We start from the raw sequence: 13,334 nt of genomic DNA on the forward strand, positions 1-13,334 counted from the left end.
TACTTGTATGGTAACACCAAGATGGAAGTGAAGTCATGGTGGCTTGTATGGGACATCTATGGTAGGACCGCTCAGTCTTTCCTCCAAAATGCAAGCCATACTAAAGGGGAACACCGATCACAGAACCACTCCTGGATTCTCTCTACCTTGTCAGTTTACATTTTCCGTTTCTAGAGAAATGTTTCTCAACCCTACCAACTTTAAGATGTGTGGACTTCAATCCCCAGAATTCCCCCAACCAGTATTGATGTCCACATATCTTAAAGGTGCTGAGGTTGAAGAATACTGTTCTACACAACGGGATACACTTTGTATAAAATACCAGAGCATTGCATCCACCATCGTTAAATCTTAATAAGGCATCTGTGAACTATAAAATTGATGCTGATGGCTCTCACTTTGCTGGGCTCACACATATTTGCATATGGCATCTAACAACAATAGATTAGAAAGCCTGATGAGGTATGTTGTATATGTATATTAAAGGTAGGGAAGTAGTTGCATTCTGCCTGATTCATATCTATTAAACAAATGTGTATGTCAATTTAGAATATCCTACAACTAATTATGAGTGCATCTGTTTTTCTCCTGAGACATCACTAAAATATTCAGTCTGTAATGCTGAATTATTTTTAAACGCTTCATCTATCTAATTCTACTAATTATTAAAAGAAGGTAGGTAGGGTACCAAACTATTTAGGGTGTAGCCATTGTGACAGCATTATCTGCTTGTTAATTGTAAACTAGACAACCCGTGACCCCTTGGGTCATTGTTTCGGAGATATTTCCTTGGCAGATTCTTCAATGCTTTCAACAATGGAAGAACATACTGGAAAAGTTTTTTAAAAATTCAGGGAGCTATTCAGAGATGTATGTACCTTGAAAATAGCCCATGTCAGGCACAAACAAATAAGGAACCAGGATTGTTCAAATGAGTACAAGTTTATTCCATGTTATCCCTAAATAAGAATCTGAACTACTATGGTCAAGGCAAATTGGCAGTAGGTAAGAGTCAATGGAATTCAAGGAGGGTTGGACTTAGATCTCTTGTGGTCATGAAGGGACTCTAAACTGATGACTTGCTTGACCCCTCCCTCAAGCTCGGTCTGGTCATCTTTTACAGTCCACGTTGAGCTGTATAGCACAGTGAAACATCAAGAGTTGACAACAGGAAATGTTTATTTTATAAAATTTGCCAAATTTCAATTCCATTGGAGTCATGCATCCTGGATTTTGGATGCATTTTATAAATTAGTCCATTTGAGTACCTTGATTCAAAAAAATGTGCCCTATGAGGCATCTTTCTGCACAGTGAAAGGTCATGACATGAATGTTAGTAACATATAGATAAGTACAGAGATGATATACACTGGAACATATAAGAAATATATGCACTGGAGCACAAAGGAACAAAACGGATATAGTTAGCAGCTCCTACTACCCAGAGAATAGAATAGAATAGAATAGAATACTTTATTGGCCATTTTAAAAGTATTTTAATTGGAAACACAGCTGGTAATATTTGGTTTTAATTCGGCTTTTATCGGGGTTTATTTTTTGTATTTCTGTATTTTTGTATTTTGCATTTTTTGTATTTTGTGTATATTATTTGTTTTTAATATGCTGTGAACCGCCCTGAGTCCTACGGGAGTAGGGCGGTATACAAATTAAATTATCTATCTATCTATCTAAGTGTGATTGGACACACAAGAAATTTGTCTTCCGTGCATAAGCTCTCAGTGTACACACAAAACAACAAAGTAATAATAATCAGAATTCCAAATTAATAATAATCATAATTATATTATATAAAATAAATTTATCTTGAGCACCCCTCCCCATCACCAGAGTATAGAGTAAAACTAAAAACACAAACCTCCCCAAAGTTAATATGTTCATTCTTTTTAGAGATCTTCCAATTTTGCTTCCAGTTCTTTTAACTTATTTCAGCTTTGTGCAAATGCTTATGAACAGATGTTTAAGAGTATTACATCACTGTCAAGTTTAGAGCAAGTTGAAACAATTTAAAAAGTTTCTGTCCACATCAAGGCTCATCAACACTCATACATTATCACCCCATGTGGACAGAGAAGAGACGCTTTTAAGTTCTTTAGCAAATTAGATATCTTTTCAAAAGGAGCCAATTTTATTTTCTTTCAATGCCAATCAAACACTGACGGGAGGAAGAATATAAAAAAAAAATCCGAAAAGTTCCAGTGGTAAAACAGGGAATTCATGGTAATATTGTCAATTAAAGGCTCCCACAGGAGGTTAATTAATCTTGGTAAGTGCCAAACATTTCAGAAATTACTTTGCAAATATCATAAAAGAAAGCCTTGTCCTCCAAATAATTTAGGGCTAAATGGTTAACAGTTTTGTTGTTTGGCAAAAAGGTGTCGAATGTTTTAAGTGGCTCTGTCAGGGCAGGGGGAAGAGATGAAATTAACCCGGGTCTCCATATTTGTATCTATGCATCTGTCCATATTTTGACTTCTACTAATCTTGAAAGACCTGAAGCAGTAGCAGGAAAGAGAATAGAAGGAAGACAGGCTGCACTGTAGAGTTGGGCAAATATGCCATTTTGAAATTCTTCAGCAAATTTGTGGAAAAAATTTGCTGAAGTGTATCTTCATGTATTGAAGATACACTTCTCCAAAAATTGTTGAAGGACACCCTATTGAAAAAGCCCAAGGCGGTCTATCCTTACCTTGGGGATTTAACTCAGGAAAAGCGCAAACGGCTGGAAAGACAGGATGTTAATTCAACATTTGGTCACCATTTCATTAAATAATATTCTACCAGTAATGATGTAGTGCAGGGGTGTCAAACTCAATTTCATTGTGGGCCGCATCAGCATTGTGGTTGCCCTCGGGGGGCCGGGTGGGTGTGGCCAGGGTGGGTGCGGCCTACTGGGTGGGCGTGGATGGAGTGGGTGTGGTCTACTGGGTGGGCGTGGCCAGCTCTACGTCGTTCACGTCAAGGGTGCCTGTGGGGGCCTGGGCAGGAGTGGGACAGATCTGACGGTCTCTGGCAGAAGGGGGTGGGACCAGGGCAGAGCCTATCAAGCCGAATATGTGAAGTAGGCGAGGGCCATTTGCTGGCCACTTCCAGGCGATGGTGCATTTCTTCATTCCTCACAAAGGGTGACACCTCCCCAGCATGCACCCAGGGGGCGGGGCCGACGCGGCAGGGGCTGGTTCCTCGCTGTTTCCAGACAGCCTTGTGAGCTAAGACTGAATGCATTTCAGCATAGAGGGCCACCACAAAATTGTACATTGGCTCCCGTGCGGCCTGGGCCAGGGCCAAGGCAGCGGGGGCCATTCCCTCACTGTTTCCAGGATGGTTTCACGGGCCACATGAAACCACTTAGCGGGCCGCATCCGGCCCCCGGGCCTTGTGTTTGACATGTCTGATGTAGTGGGTTGACCTCTCCAGTTCCCTTCAAGGGAAGAGGATCCTTTAAGACTTTCCCCCATACTCCCCACTGTTGCATCCTCCCAGGCACCTTGGGACAACCTGCTTTATAGTCTATCACCATTCAACTAATTCCTTAGTGCCTCTTTACTCAAGAAGAAAAGTGGAAAACCTTGTGCAATTGGCTCTCTTGCCCTTGCTGTAGTTCAGTAGCGTGGCCAGGATATAGCTAGAATTTTAGGCTAAAGTCTTTGCCTGAACAACAACAGGGAAAGGGTTCCAGAAAAGGATACAAGACTTTTATAATATAACCGGGACTTGAAGACAATGGGAAAAATAGAAAATAAAATATCATGAATCCTGCAGGCTTTACTTAGTGGCAATACTTTCATGTAAGAGTATACCTCTCTCTCTCTTTCTCTCTCCTTCCCCCACTCTTTCTCCAGGTAGAACAAACTCAGGATACCAAGCTGAGGTCAACCCACAAAGTAACTCAATGAACAGATCCTAATCTGTATCTAGCTCTACTTAATAGCCATTTTCTAGTAATTAATCCTTTGTCTGATTTGGAACACTTAATTGCCTGGCTGAAGCAAGACTGAGATGAAACACAATCTCTACCCATGATGGCAAAAGAACAATGGAAAAAATAAGAGATTTGCCGTGGTCTTTTTTGAAGACCGCCTTGATTGGTTCTTCACTGGTTTGATTTTCCTGGATGCTGTTGATCTCTGCTCACCAGCTGGCTCAGGAATTCTGGGAGTTGAAGTCCACGAGTCATAAAAGAGCCAAGGTTGCCTACCCCTGATCTAGAAGGACAGGTTTAAATCTTTTGGGTTAACCAAAATCCACTACAGCCCCAGTAAAAAATTATCTCTAAAAACTTTTTTTTCCTTCAAAGGGATTGCTAAACCAAATTCTTGTTCATCTAACTGAAGGAAAAAAGAGGAAGGACATTTTTCCCTGTCCAGCACTCTCCATCTGGTAATGGTTTCCCAGAAATATGTGGTTGGGCACTTTCACAACAGGAAACTACAAGATTGCCTTCTGTATATTCCAGCATGGCTCTTCTTGGTAGCAACAGGAGATAAATCAAGGTTCTCAGATTCAATATTAAATTATATTCTAAAATACAGCATATGGAAACCCATAGGCCAAGTGGAAAAGCTATGAGATAAATTTGAAAATTTTGACTGTATGTTTTTGTACCAGGTGTAAGTTGGTGGATCTTGGCTTCTCTCTGTGACCCTGGACTCAAATTGAAAGTTAAGTTTTTCCCCCTGATCGAATCACTGAAATCTTCCTAACAAGATTTACTGAAATGAGAAAGACAGGATCACAAGAATTTCAGCAAATAAACTATTTCCCATCAGAATCAATTTATATTCTAAATCATAAAGGCAGAGCCTTTCATAATGGATGAGTGTGTAGGTGTCAATTTCCATTTCCTAAGTCCATAGTAGTGTGAGAACCAACTCTTATGTAAGCACAACACAAACAATGAACAAATAAACAGAGTTCGTGTAAAACATGCAATCCATTCACTGCAGGAACTAATTTATCCCTGCTGCAATCACATAATTAAAAGGCCAGCAAGACTGAGTTTTGTGGGCTCATTTCCATTATTCCAATCTCCCAAATCCCAGAATCAGTGCTACTGATTTAGTTTAATAAACATTGCAATTCTTTCTTCAGTTAAAAATAGACAATATGATTTTCTTTTAAGGGGTACTCATGAAATATATTAGCTCAGTGGTTTTCAATCTTTTCTTTACCACAAACACCCTTTAAATGCCTTTTATGGCCATGGACCATGGCCACAAACCACGAAGACTTAACTCAAGATTTAAATCATAACATTTCTTCAAGACCTCGCAGACTCTCTGTGACAATATCATGGCACCCCAGAGGTCAGCAGACCACAGGTTGAGAACCACTGTGTTAGCTAGTTGGCACCATTTCCCACTGGATATAAATCCTTTTCCTCTTCATTTTAAAGGGTACTTATAGGAAATATCTGATTTACAGACTGTAGAACAGTAAGTAAAATCCCCGCAGGCCCTATATAAACTTATGACACTTGATTTCCTGCCTCATTTTCAACCTGGCCATATATCATATTGTTCTGAGATTTGAAGTTTGTCCAAGGATCTATTGAAAAAGAAATTGTGTGTGTGGCTCCAGAAGCTTTTTAGCACTCTTCAAGATCATAGCACGAAAAATAGGATAGCAAATCACAAAAGTAGGATGATACAACTTTCCATTTTTTAAAAAAATAAGGAATGAAAACACTTCCTCCCCCAAACAGTCATTTCTCAACATTTAAATAAAGGGGCTAAAAATTACAATCTCATTTTTCTGCTAATGTCATCATCGTTGTCATGATCGCCATCATCATCTTCACCATCACAATCACTGAAAATGACTTTTTTATTCCTATTGTTGATGTTTCTTGCAATTGTTGCATCTTCCAATAAAGCTTTTCATTCTGACCTAATGACTGATAATAAAAACCTTCAAGATTAAGATGTCCCCAAATAGTTAAACATTGATGATCCTGAAGAGACTTTACTTTCCTCAATTTATCTCCATTTTGAAAATCAGTGTACGAAATGAATGCAGCTGGAAGAGGATTAACCATGGTGGCACAGTGGTTAGAGTGCAGTACTGCAGGCTACTTCTGCTGCCTGCCGGCTGCCTGCACTTTGGCAGTTCGATTCTCACCTGTTCTCAGCCTTTCCTCCTTTGAGGTCGGTAAAATGAGGAGGACTCAGATTGTTGGGGGCAACGTACTGACTCTGCAAACTGCTTAGAGAGGGCTGTAAAGCACTGTGAAGTGGTATATAAGTCTAAGTGCTATTGCTATTAGCAATGGATATAAAAAATCCCGAGTTACTTCCTGCAGAAGCTCCATGAAGCTAGGGAAGTGAAGGAGCAATAGGAGCTTCTGAAGTGTGATATAGTTCTGTTTTTTCTCCACTTTTGCTCAGAAGTCCTTAACTGAATACAAGTATGCTTAAGGAATTGAAGGAAGACGATGAACAGAAGGCTCATTTGTGTAAAATCTGTAAGCCAGATTGTCCCTTCACCATCTATATCAGAGGTCTTCAAATTTTGTCCTTTTATGACTTGTGGTTTTCAACTCCCAGAATTCCTCAGCCAGTGTGCCTGGCTGAGGAATTCTGGGAGTTGAAGTCCACAAGTCATAAAAGGGCCAAGTTTGAAGGCCTCTGATCTAAATCTTACCTCAAGAAAGTGTTCTGCCTGCTGTTCACGATCCAGCTTTCTTGAAGTTGTGGTTATGAGCCCTGTAAGAAAAAAAAAACAGAAATATTTTCCGTAAATGTGAGGTCTAACATAGAGCACAAGTAGCAAATGTTTCAGTTTCATCTGACTATGATGATTGTCAAAGGCTGAGATGCGCAGTAACTAGTAACTAGAATTGTGCACTAACTGGAATTGTTCTATTGCGTTCACATAACACATACCTTCACTTGTTTATCTGTTATTTATTTATCTATTGCATTTCTATACCGCCCATCTCACCTTAAGTGATTCTGGGAGGCTTACAATAAAAACGTAACATGAATGCATAAAATAAGAACAAAGTTAAAAACAGAATGAAAAGATAGGGATGCAGTGTTAACATTTTAAAAAGTTAAAAGACACCTGCACGATACCAAGTATCCATAAGGTTAAAAGAATAATAGAGTTGGAAGGGACTTTGGAAATCTTCTAGTCCAGGGGTAGGCAACCTTGGCTCTTTTATGAGTCGTGGACTTCAACTCCCAGAATTCCTGAGCCGGCATGGCTCAGCTTGGAAACCTCTCCCTTTCCCCTCAGCATGGCTGGCTCAGGAATTCTGGGAATTGAAGTCCACGAGTCATAAAAGAGCTGAGGTTGCCTATCCCCATTCTAGTCCAACCCATGCTCAAATAGGAGGCCCTACACCAGTGATGGCGAGCCTTTTAGAGACCGAGTGCCCAAAACCTGCCCCCCGCCCCACTCCGCCTCCCGCCCTGCCTGCTCCGCCCCCCACCCCACCCGCACGCAGGGCCACCCAGTGCCTCCATGGCCCACCATAGATTGCCCAGGCGGCCCTGCAGCGCCATGGCAGCCACGCCCTCCACCCGCACCCTGCAACATTATCTGTGTACGATGGGGCGTGAGGGCGGAGTCTTGTCCCTGCTGCCCAGCTGTCATGTCCTTGGCTGCGCTGCTCGGTGCGGGCCGTGCCCAGGGGCGACTCTGCTCCAGGGGGGTTGCTGGTGAGGAGGGGGCCACGGGGGAGGCGGGGCTGGGGCGACAGCATGTGTACCCACAGAAAGGGCTCTGAGTGCCGCCTCTGGCACGCGTGCCATAGGTTCGCCACCACTGCCCTACACCATTTCAGATAAACAGCTGTCCAATCTCTTCTTTAAAACCTGCATTGATGGAGCACCCACAAATTTTGAAGGCAAGCTATTCCACTGATAAACGATTCTAATCCTAGGTTGAATCTCTCGTTGATAAGCTTCCATCCTTTGCTCGTTGTCCTGCCCTTAGGTTTTTGGGAAAATAGGTTGACCCCCTTTTCTTTGTGGCAGCCCCTCAAATATTGGAACATGGTTATCATGTCACCCCGAGTGCTTCTTTTAATCAGACTAGACATACCCAGTTTCTGTAACCATTTTTCATGATGATCAGTTCCCTAAACATCTTTGTTGCTCTTCTCTGCACTCTTTCTAGAGTCTCAACATCTTTTTTATATTGTGGCAACCAAATCCTTGACACCCCACCCCCCGTCAGCAGAGTCAGATCTTAACACTCTTTCCGAAAGCCAGAAGAGTGGGGGCTCACCTCACCTCTGGGGGTAAGGTGTTCCTAAGGACTGGGGCAACTGCAGAGAAAGCTCTCTTCCTGGATCCTGCCAGAGGAAATTCTTCCAACTGATAGGAGTCGCAAATACAGATGCTGGTTAACTGATCACAGATATGCATGTAAAAACACTGTGCTGGACTCAGCTGGAACTCAATTTCCATTGAAATCAACAGGTGAAATTAGCAAGTGAGGTTAGCTATGGGCATTACCGATCCACTGACTTTAAAATGACAGCTAAACCAGTCAAAAGTTTCTAGGGACTTTGTTTAACACACATTTGTAAGCAAATTAGCTTGATTTCACACTTTCGGGATGAATATTCCAGACAGAAGCACTGTTTATACAAGACAGTGTATGACATTCTGAATTTTCCGGTGTTTGTTGCTTTATTTAATAAATGAATTAATGAGATGGCTGCCATCTCATATGTATCAGAGATAAATCTGCTCTTAGGGAGGATAATATTCCATGGGCAGATGCAATGGCAGAAAAGGCAGCCTTGTTCTTTGTACTTTGCGGTGCAGTTGTTTTTAAAATCTATCCCTCCCTTCTCTCTGTGTGTTTCAGATATACAGTAATGTACATTTAGAATTGATACAGAACGGAAAAAAGGCTGTAAACCCACCTGCATCCATCCCATAATGCTTGAAAGCCCATACACAGATGCACACCTGCCATGCTCTTCCATTTCAGAATAAGCCATCTTAGGCAGATTGCAGAAAAGGAGCAAGCAATCATGTGCTAGAGAGAGCAAAAGTATCCCATTAAAACAAATAAATAAAAGGAAATAGAGCCCTGGTGGCGCACTGGTTAGAATGCAGTATTGCAGGCAAACTCTGCCCACTGCCAGGAGTTCGATCCTGACTGGCTCGAGGTTGACTCAGCCTTCCATGCTTCCAAGATCAGTAAAATGAGGAGCCAGATAATTGGGGGCTTAGAGAGGGCTGTAAAAGCACTATGAAGCGGTGTATAATTCTCAGTGATTTTACTCTTGCTCTTATCTATGCGAAGTATCACCTCCGTGACATCCACATACCACCTCATCCACTGCACCTGCTTTTGAAACCTATCAGCTCTCTCTCTAGAAGGACCTAATAACTCCATGGGACCACGATTTTTTTCGGGATCCCTTCTCTCTTCCTTCACAGAGTTGTTTTAAAATTGGATCCTCATTCATTCGGTCTACATGTCCAAATCATTTGAACATACTATTTCAACCCAGGTGCTCAATTTAGTATTCAGTCCTTTTATTCTTTACCTCTCTCTCTCTCTCTCTCTCTCTCTCTCTCTCTCTCTCTCTCTCTCTCTCAAATTTTTATTAAAGATGTTAATGATGGTAATTAAAACTAATACAAACTAAATCCAGAGAGAGAAAGGAAAGTAAGAAGACAGGGTAAAATATACAAAGAAGGGAAAAAGAAAAAAAGAAAAAAAGAGAAAAAAATGATAAAGAAGTGACTTCCAATCTTCATCACATTAAGTATGAACAGGTTGGTGGCCCTTCACTCTCTATAAAGTTCCAAAGAGATGTCTCTTCTTTCTATAATCCACCCGTTATCCATAAACAAACCCACAGGGTATCAACTTTTCAATCCTGGCACCAGCAAAACTTTGTAAAATATTGCCAGAATTTCATAAAAATGTATCCTATTTTAACCTTCATAACAGAATAAGAGTTGGAAGGGACCTTGAAGGTCTTCTTGTCCAAATTCCTGCTCAAGCAGGAAACTATACCATTTCAGACAAATGTCCAATCTCTTCTTAAAAACCTCCCGTGTTGAGCACCTACAAGTTCTGGAGGCAAGCCATTCCACTGATTAATTGTTCCAACTGTCAGGAAATTTCTTCTTAGTTCTAGGTTGGTTCTCTCCTTGATTAATTCCCATCCATTGCTTCTTATCCTGCCTTCAGATGCTTTGGAGAATGGGTTGACCCCCTCTTCTTAGCGGGAGCCCTTTAGATATTGGAACAGTTAGTCCTTATTTTCATTAAACTAGACATACCCACCTCCTGCAACTGTTCTTCATATATTTTAGCCTCCAGTCCCCTAATCATTTTTGCTGCTCTTTTCTTCATTCTTTCTAGAGTCTTAACATCTTTTTTATATCATGGCGGCCCAAACTAGATGCAATATTCCAAGTGTGGTCTTACCAAGGCGTTATAAAGCAGTACTAACACTTTACGTGATCTTGATTCTATCCCTCTGTTAATGCAGCCTAGGATTGTGTTGGGTTTTTTTGGCAGTTGCAGCACATTGCTCGCTCATATTTAAGTGACTGATCAAATAAACTAACTTTACAATCCTTCCTTTTATTTCTGAAAAACTTAAAATTCCTTGAAATGCTGTTGTAGTATTTGCTTTCTCTTCAATTCTTCTATCTTATTGAATAGGTGTCTCTTTTCCTAAATCTAATAAAAAGACATTATCCAGGTCATTCTCTTGGTTTATCATCTGTATTTCCCCACAATTTTTAAAACTTCAGCCAGCTTCTTTTGTATATCTAGCAAAGAATCCTTATCTGGGTTAATTCTCTTGGTCTATCCCAGTGGTGGCGAACCTATGGCACGGGTGCCAGAGGCGGCACTCAGAGCCCTCTCTGTGGGCACGCGTGCTGTCGCCCCAATCCTAGGCCTTCAGCTGGGTTTTATAAAACCTTTTTGCTTTAGGCCTCCGCCGCCGTGTGCAAAAAAAAAAAAAAGTTCAATCAATCAATTTCAGCTTTTCGCAGGAAAAAAAGATCTTGCAAAGTTGGAATTGATTGATTGAACTTTTTAGTCCCACCCAGTCTGCCGTTACCACCGCAGCGACGCCCACCCAATTGGCCACACCCAGCCAATGGGCCACACCCAACCGGCACTCGATGATGCATAAGTGGGTTTTGGGTTGCAGTTTGGGCACTCAGTCTCTAAAAGGTTCGCCATCACTGGTCTATCCTATGTATTTCCACTTTAAATGCCTTCTCTGTCATGTAATCCACACTTCTTTTAATCCAGTATTTTTGATTCTACTATTTATGCACCAAGCAAAATCTGTTTCACAAATCCCGTACGAGGGTAGTGCTGAAGAGATCGTGCTTGTCAACCATGTAGCTAATCCCTGTGAAACAGAGCGTGAATGGCAACTTGGCGATCCAAAATCTAGGATGAAATTCTATGCACAGTTAAATTGGAATAAGCTCCATTGATCAGAATTACTTATGAAAGGGCAGGCGTACAATTGCGCCATACTGTAATAAATCTCTACAAAGCAATTTGTTGCCTAAATAGTCAGTAGCATCTCCATAACTGCTGATGAAGAATGACTGAGCTTCAACAATATAGCAGGACGGAAGAGTGTGCATTTGTAATAACCCAGAGGGCTAAACACATCACTGACTTGAACCAGAAGCCAATTTCTCCTGCCCTTTAGAAGCTGTAGCTCTAAAAGAGGAAACACTTGGAATTGTAATAAAGAAATTTTTGGTATGTTCTCCGAAACGCAACTCCCAGGATATTTAGGAAGAAGCCATGAGAATTATAGTGATATAAAACCTATAAAAACTCATAGCGCAGACAGGGCTGCTTGCAATCCAAGTCACAACCTGTCCTTGCTGGGAGTGTGGATGAGCGCTCACTTGTCTGTCCTGATTTGGAAGTGGTCTACTCCCGTTGACGTTTTACGTACCTCTTGAGAGTTGAAAAGAACATAAATTATCTTATTTACAAATTTTGCTATGCACAACCACCAGCAACTGAACTGCCAGCAAAGGCTAAAGATATATTTGTTCTTCCCCAAAGAATAGTAAAAATGAAACAACATCAGCTCTTTATTTTTCTAATGCAGCCAAGTGCCTTGTGTTGAATACATTAAGATAGGCTATAAATCAAACATCACTATATAATTGCCTATCCCAGATGTACCATATGCAGCAGAAAAGCTTAGTTATGTTAGAGTTATAATGAGCCGGAGATGTAACGGTGGCTAACCGTAAATGGAAAGCAATTCTATCTTGGATTATGGTGGATAGCACAAGAGCAACAGGGAATGAAGGGTTAGGAGGCAAGGTTATGAGATAGAAAGGTGCTCAATCATGGGCAACATCTGGATATGAGGAGTAGAGTTTGTGGCATGACTGAACAAAGCAGGAAAGATAGTTGAGCTTTGTTTTATACAACGGTGAGGTTGGGCTTCTCTACTATAGCATTTCTTCATCCCTAATGGAGAGAACATTTGTCAACCTAGAGACCACTGATTGTACAGGTAGTCCTATAACCGTGGTGGCGAACCTATGGCACACATGCCATAGGTGGCCCTCTGTGTGGGCACGTGTGCCGTCACCCCGGTCCTAGGCCTTCAGCCTGGTTTTATAAAACCTTTTCGCTTTAGGCCTCCGCCGCCATGTGCAAAAAAAAAAAAAGGTTCAATCAATCAATTTCAACTTCTCTCAGGAAAAAAAAAGATCTAGCAAAGTTGGAATTGATTGATTGAACTTTTTAATTCCCACCCAGTTTGCCATTACCACCGCAGCCAAGGCCACCCAATGGGTGACACCCACCCAATTGGCCACACCCACCCAATGGGCCACGCCCACCCAGCACCCGACGATACGTACGTTTGGGCACTCGGTCTCTAAAAGGTTCGCCATCACTGTCCTATAATAATACTGATAGTCACGACTATAATTGGGACCACAATTTCCATTGCTAAGCAAGGGAGTTGTTAAATGAGTTGTGCCCGATTTTACGACCTTTTTAGCTACAGTTGTTAAGTGAACCATGCAAATCTGGCTTTTCCCATTGACTGTGCTTATTGGAAGCTGGCTGGGAAAGTTGCAAAATGTGATCACATGACCCCACTGTGTTGTAAATACAGTTGTTTAGTGCCCAAATTTTGATCACGTGACCGTAGGAATGCAAGTCGTAAGCGTGAAGGTCAGTCGTACGTTACTTTTTTCAGGGCTGTTATAACTTCAAAAGGTTGCTAAATGAATGGTTGTAAGTTGGGGGACTATCTGTAAACACCCTTCAAGTCCAATCCATTTTTGCAACTTTCAGAATTTACTGGAGATTGGGCCACTGCA

The 13,334-nt window shown here is 41.5% G+C and overlaps 1 protein-coding gene across 1 annotated transcript in view; it reads right to left on the reverse strand.

The window, feature by feature from the left end:
* The window catches only part of FAT3 (FAT atypical cadherin 3), a 285,051-nt gene that overhangs the window by 194,258 nt on the left and 77,459 nt on the right, over positions 1 to 13,334 (reverse strand). Inside the window, exon 3 of the mRNA XM_029285492.1 lies at positions 6,661 to 6,722. Within this exon, the coding sequence (XP_029141325.1) occupies positions 6,661 to 6,722 (62 nt within the window). The remainder of the gene's footprint in view (positions 1 to 6,660; positions 6,723 to 13,334) is intronic.

This window comes from Protobothrops mucrosquamatus, unplaced genomic scaffold (genome assembly GCF_001527695.2).
Source record: "Protobothrops mucrosquamatus isolate PMUCROS unplaced genomic scaffold, P.Mucros_1.0 scaffold1771, whole genome shotgun sequence".
Classification (NCBI taxonomy): Eukaryota; Metazoa; Chordata; class Lepidosauria; order Squamata; family Viperidae; genus Protobothrops; species Protobothrops mucrosquamatus.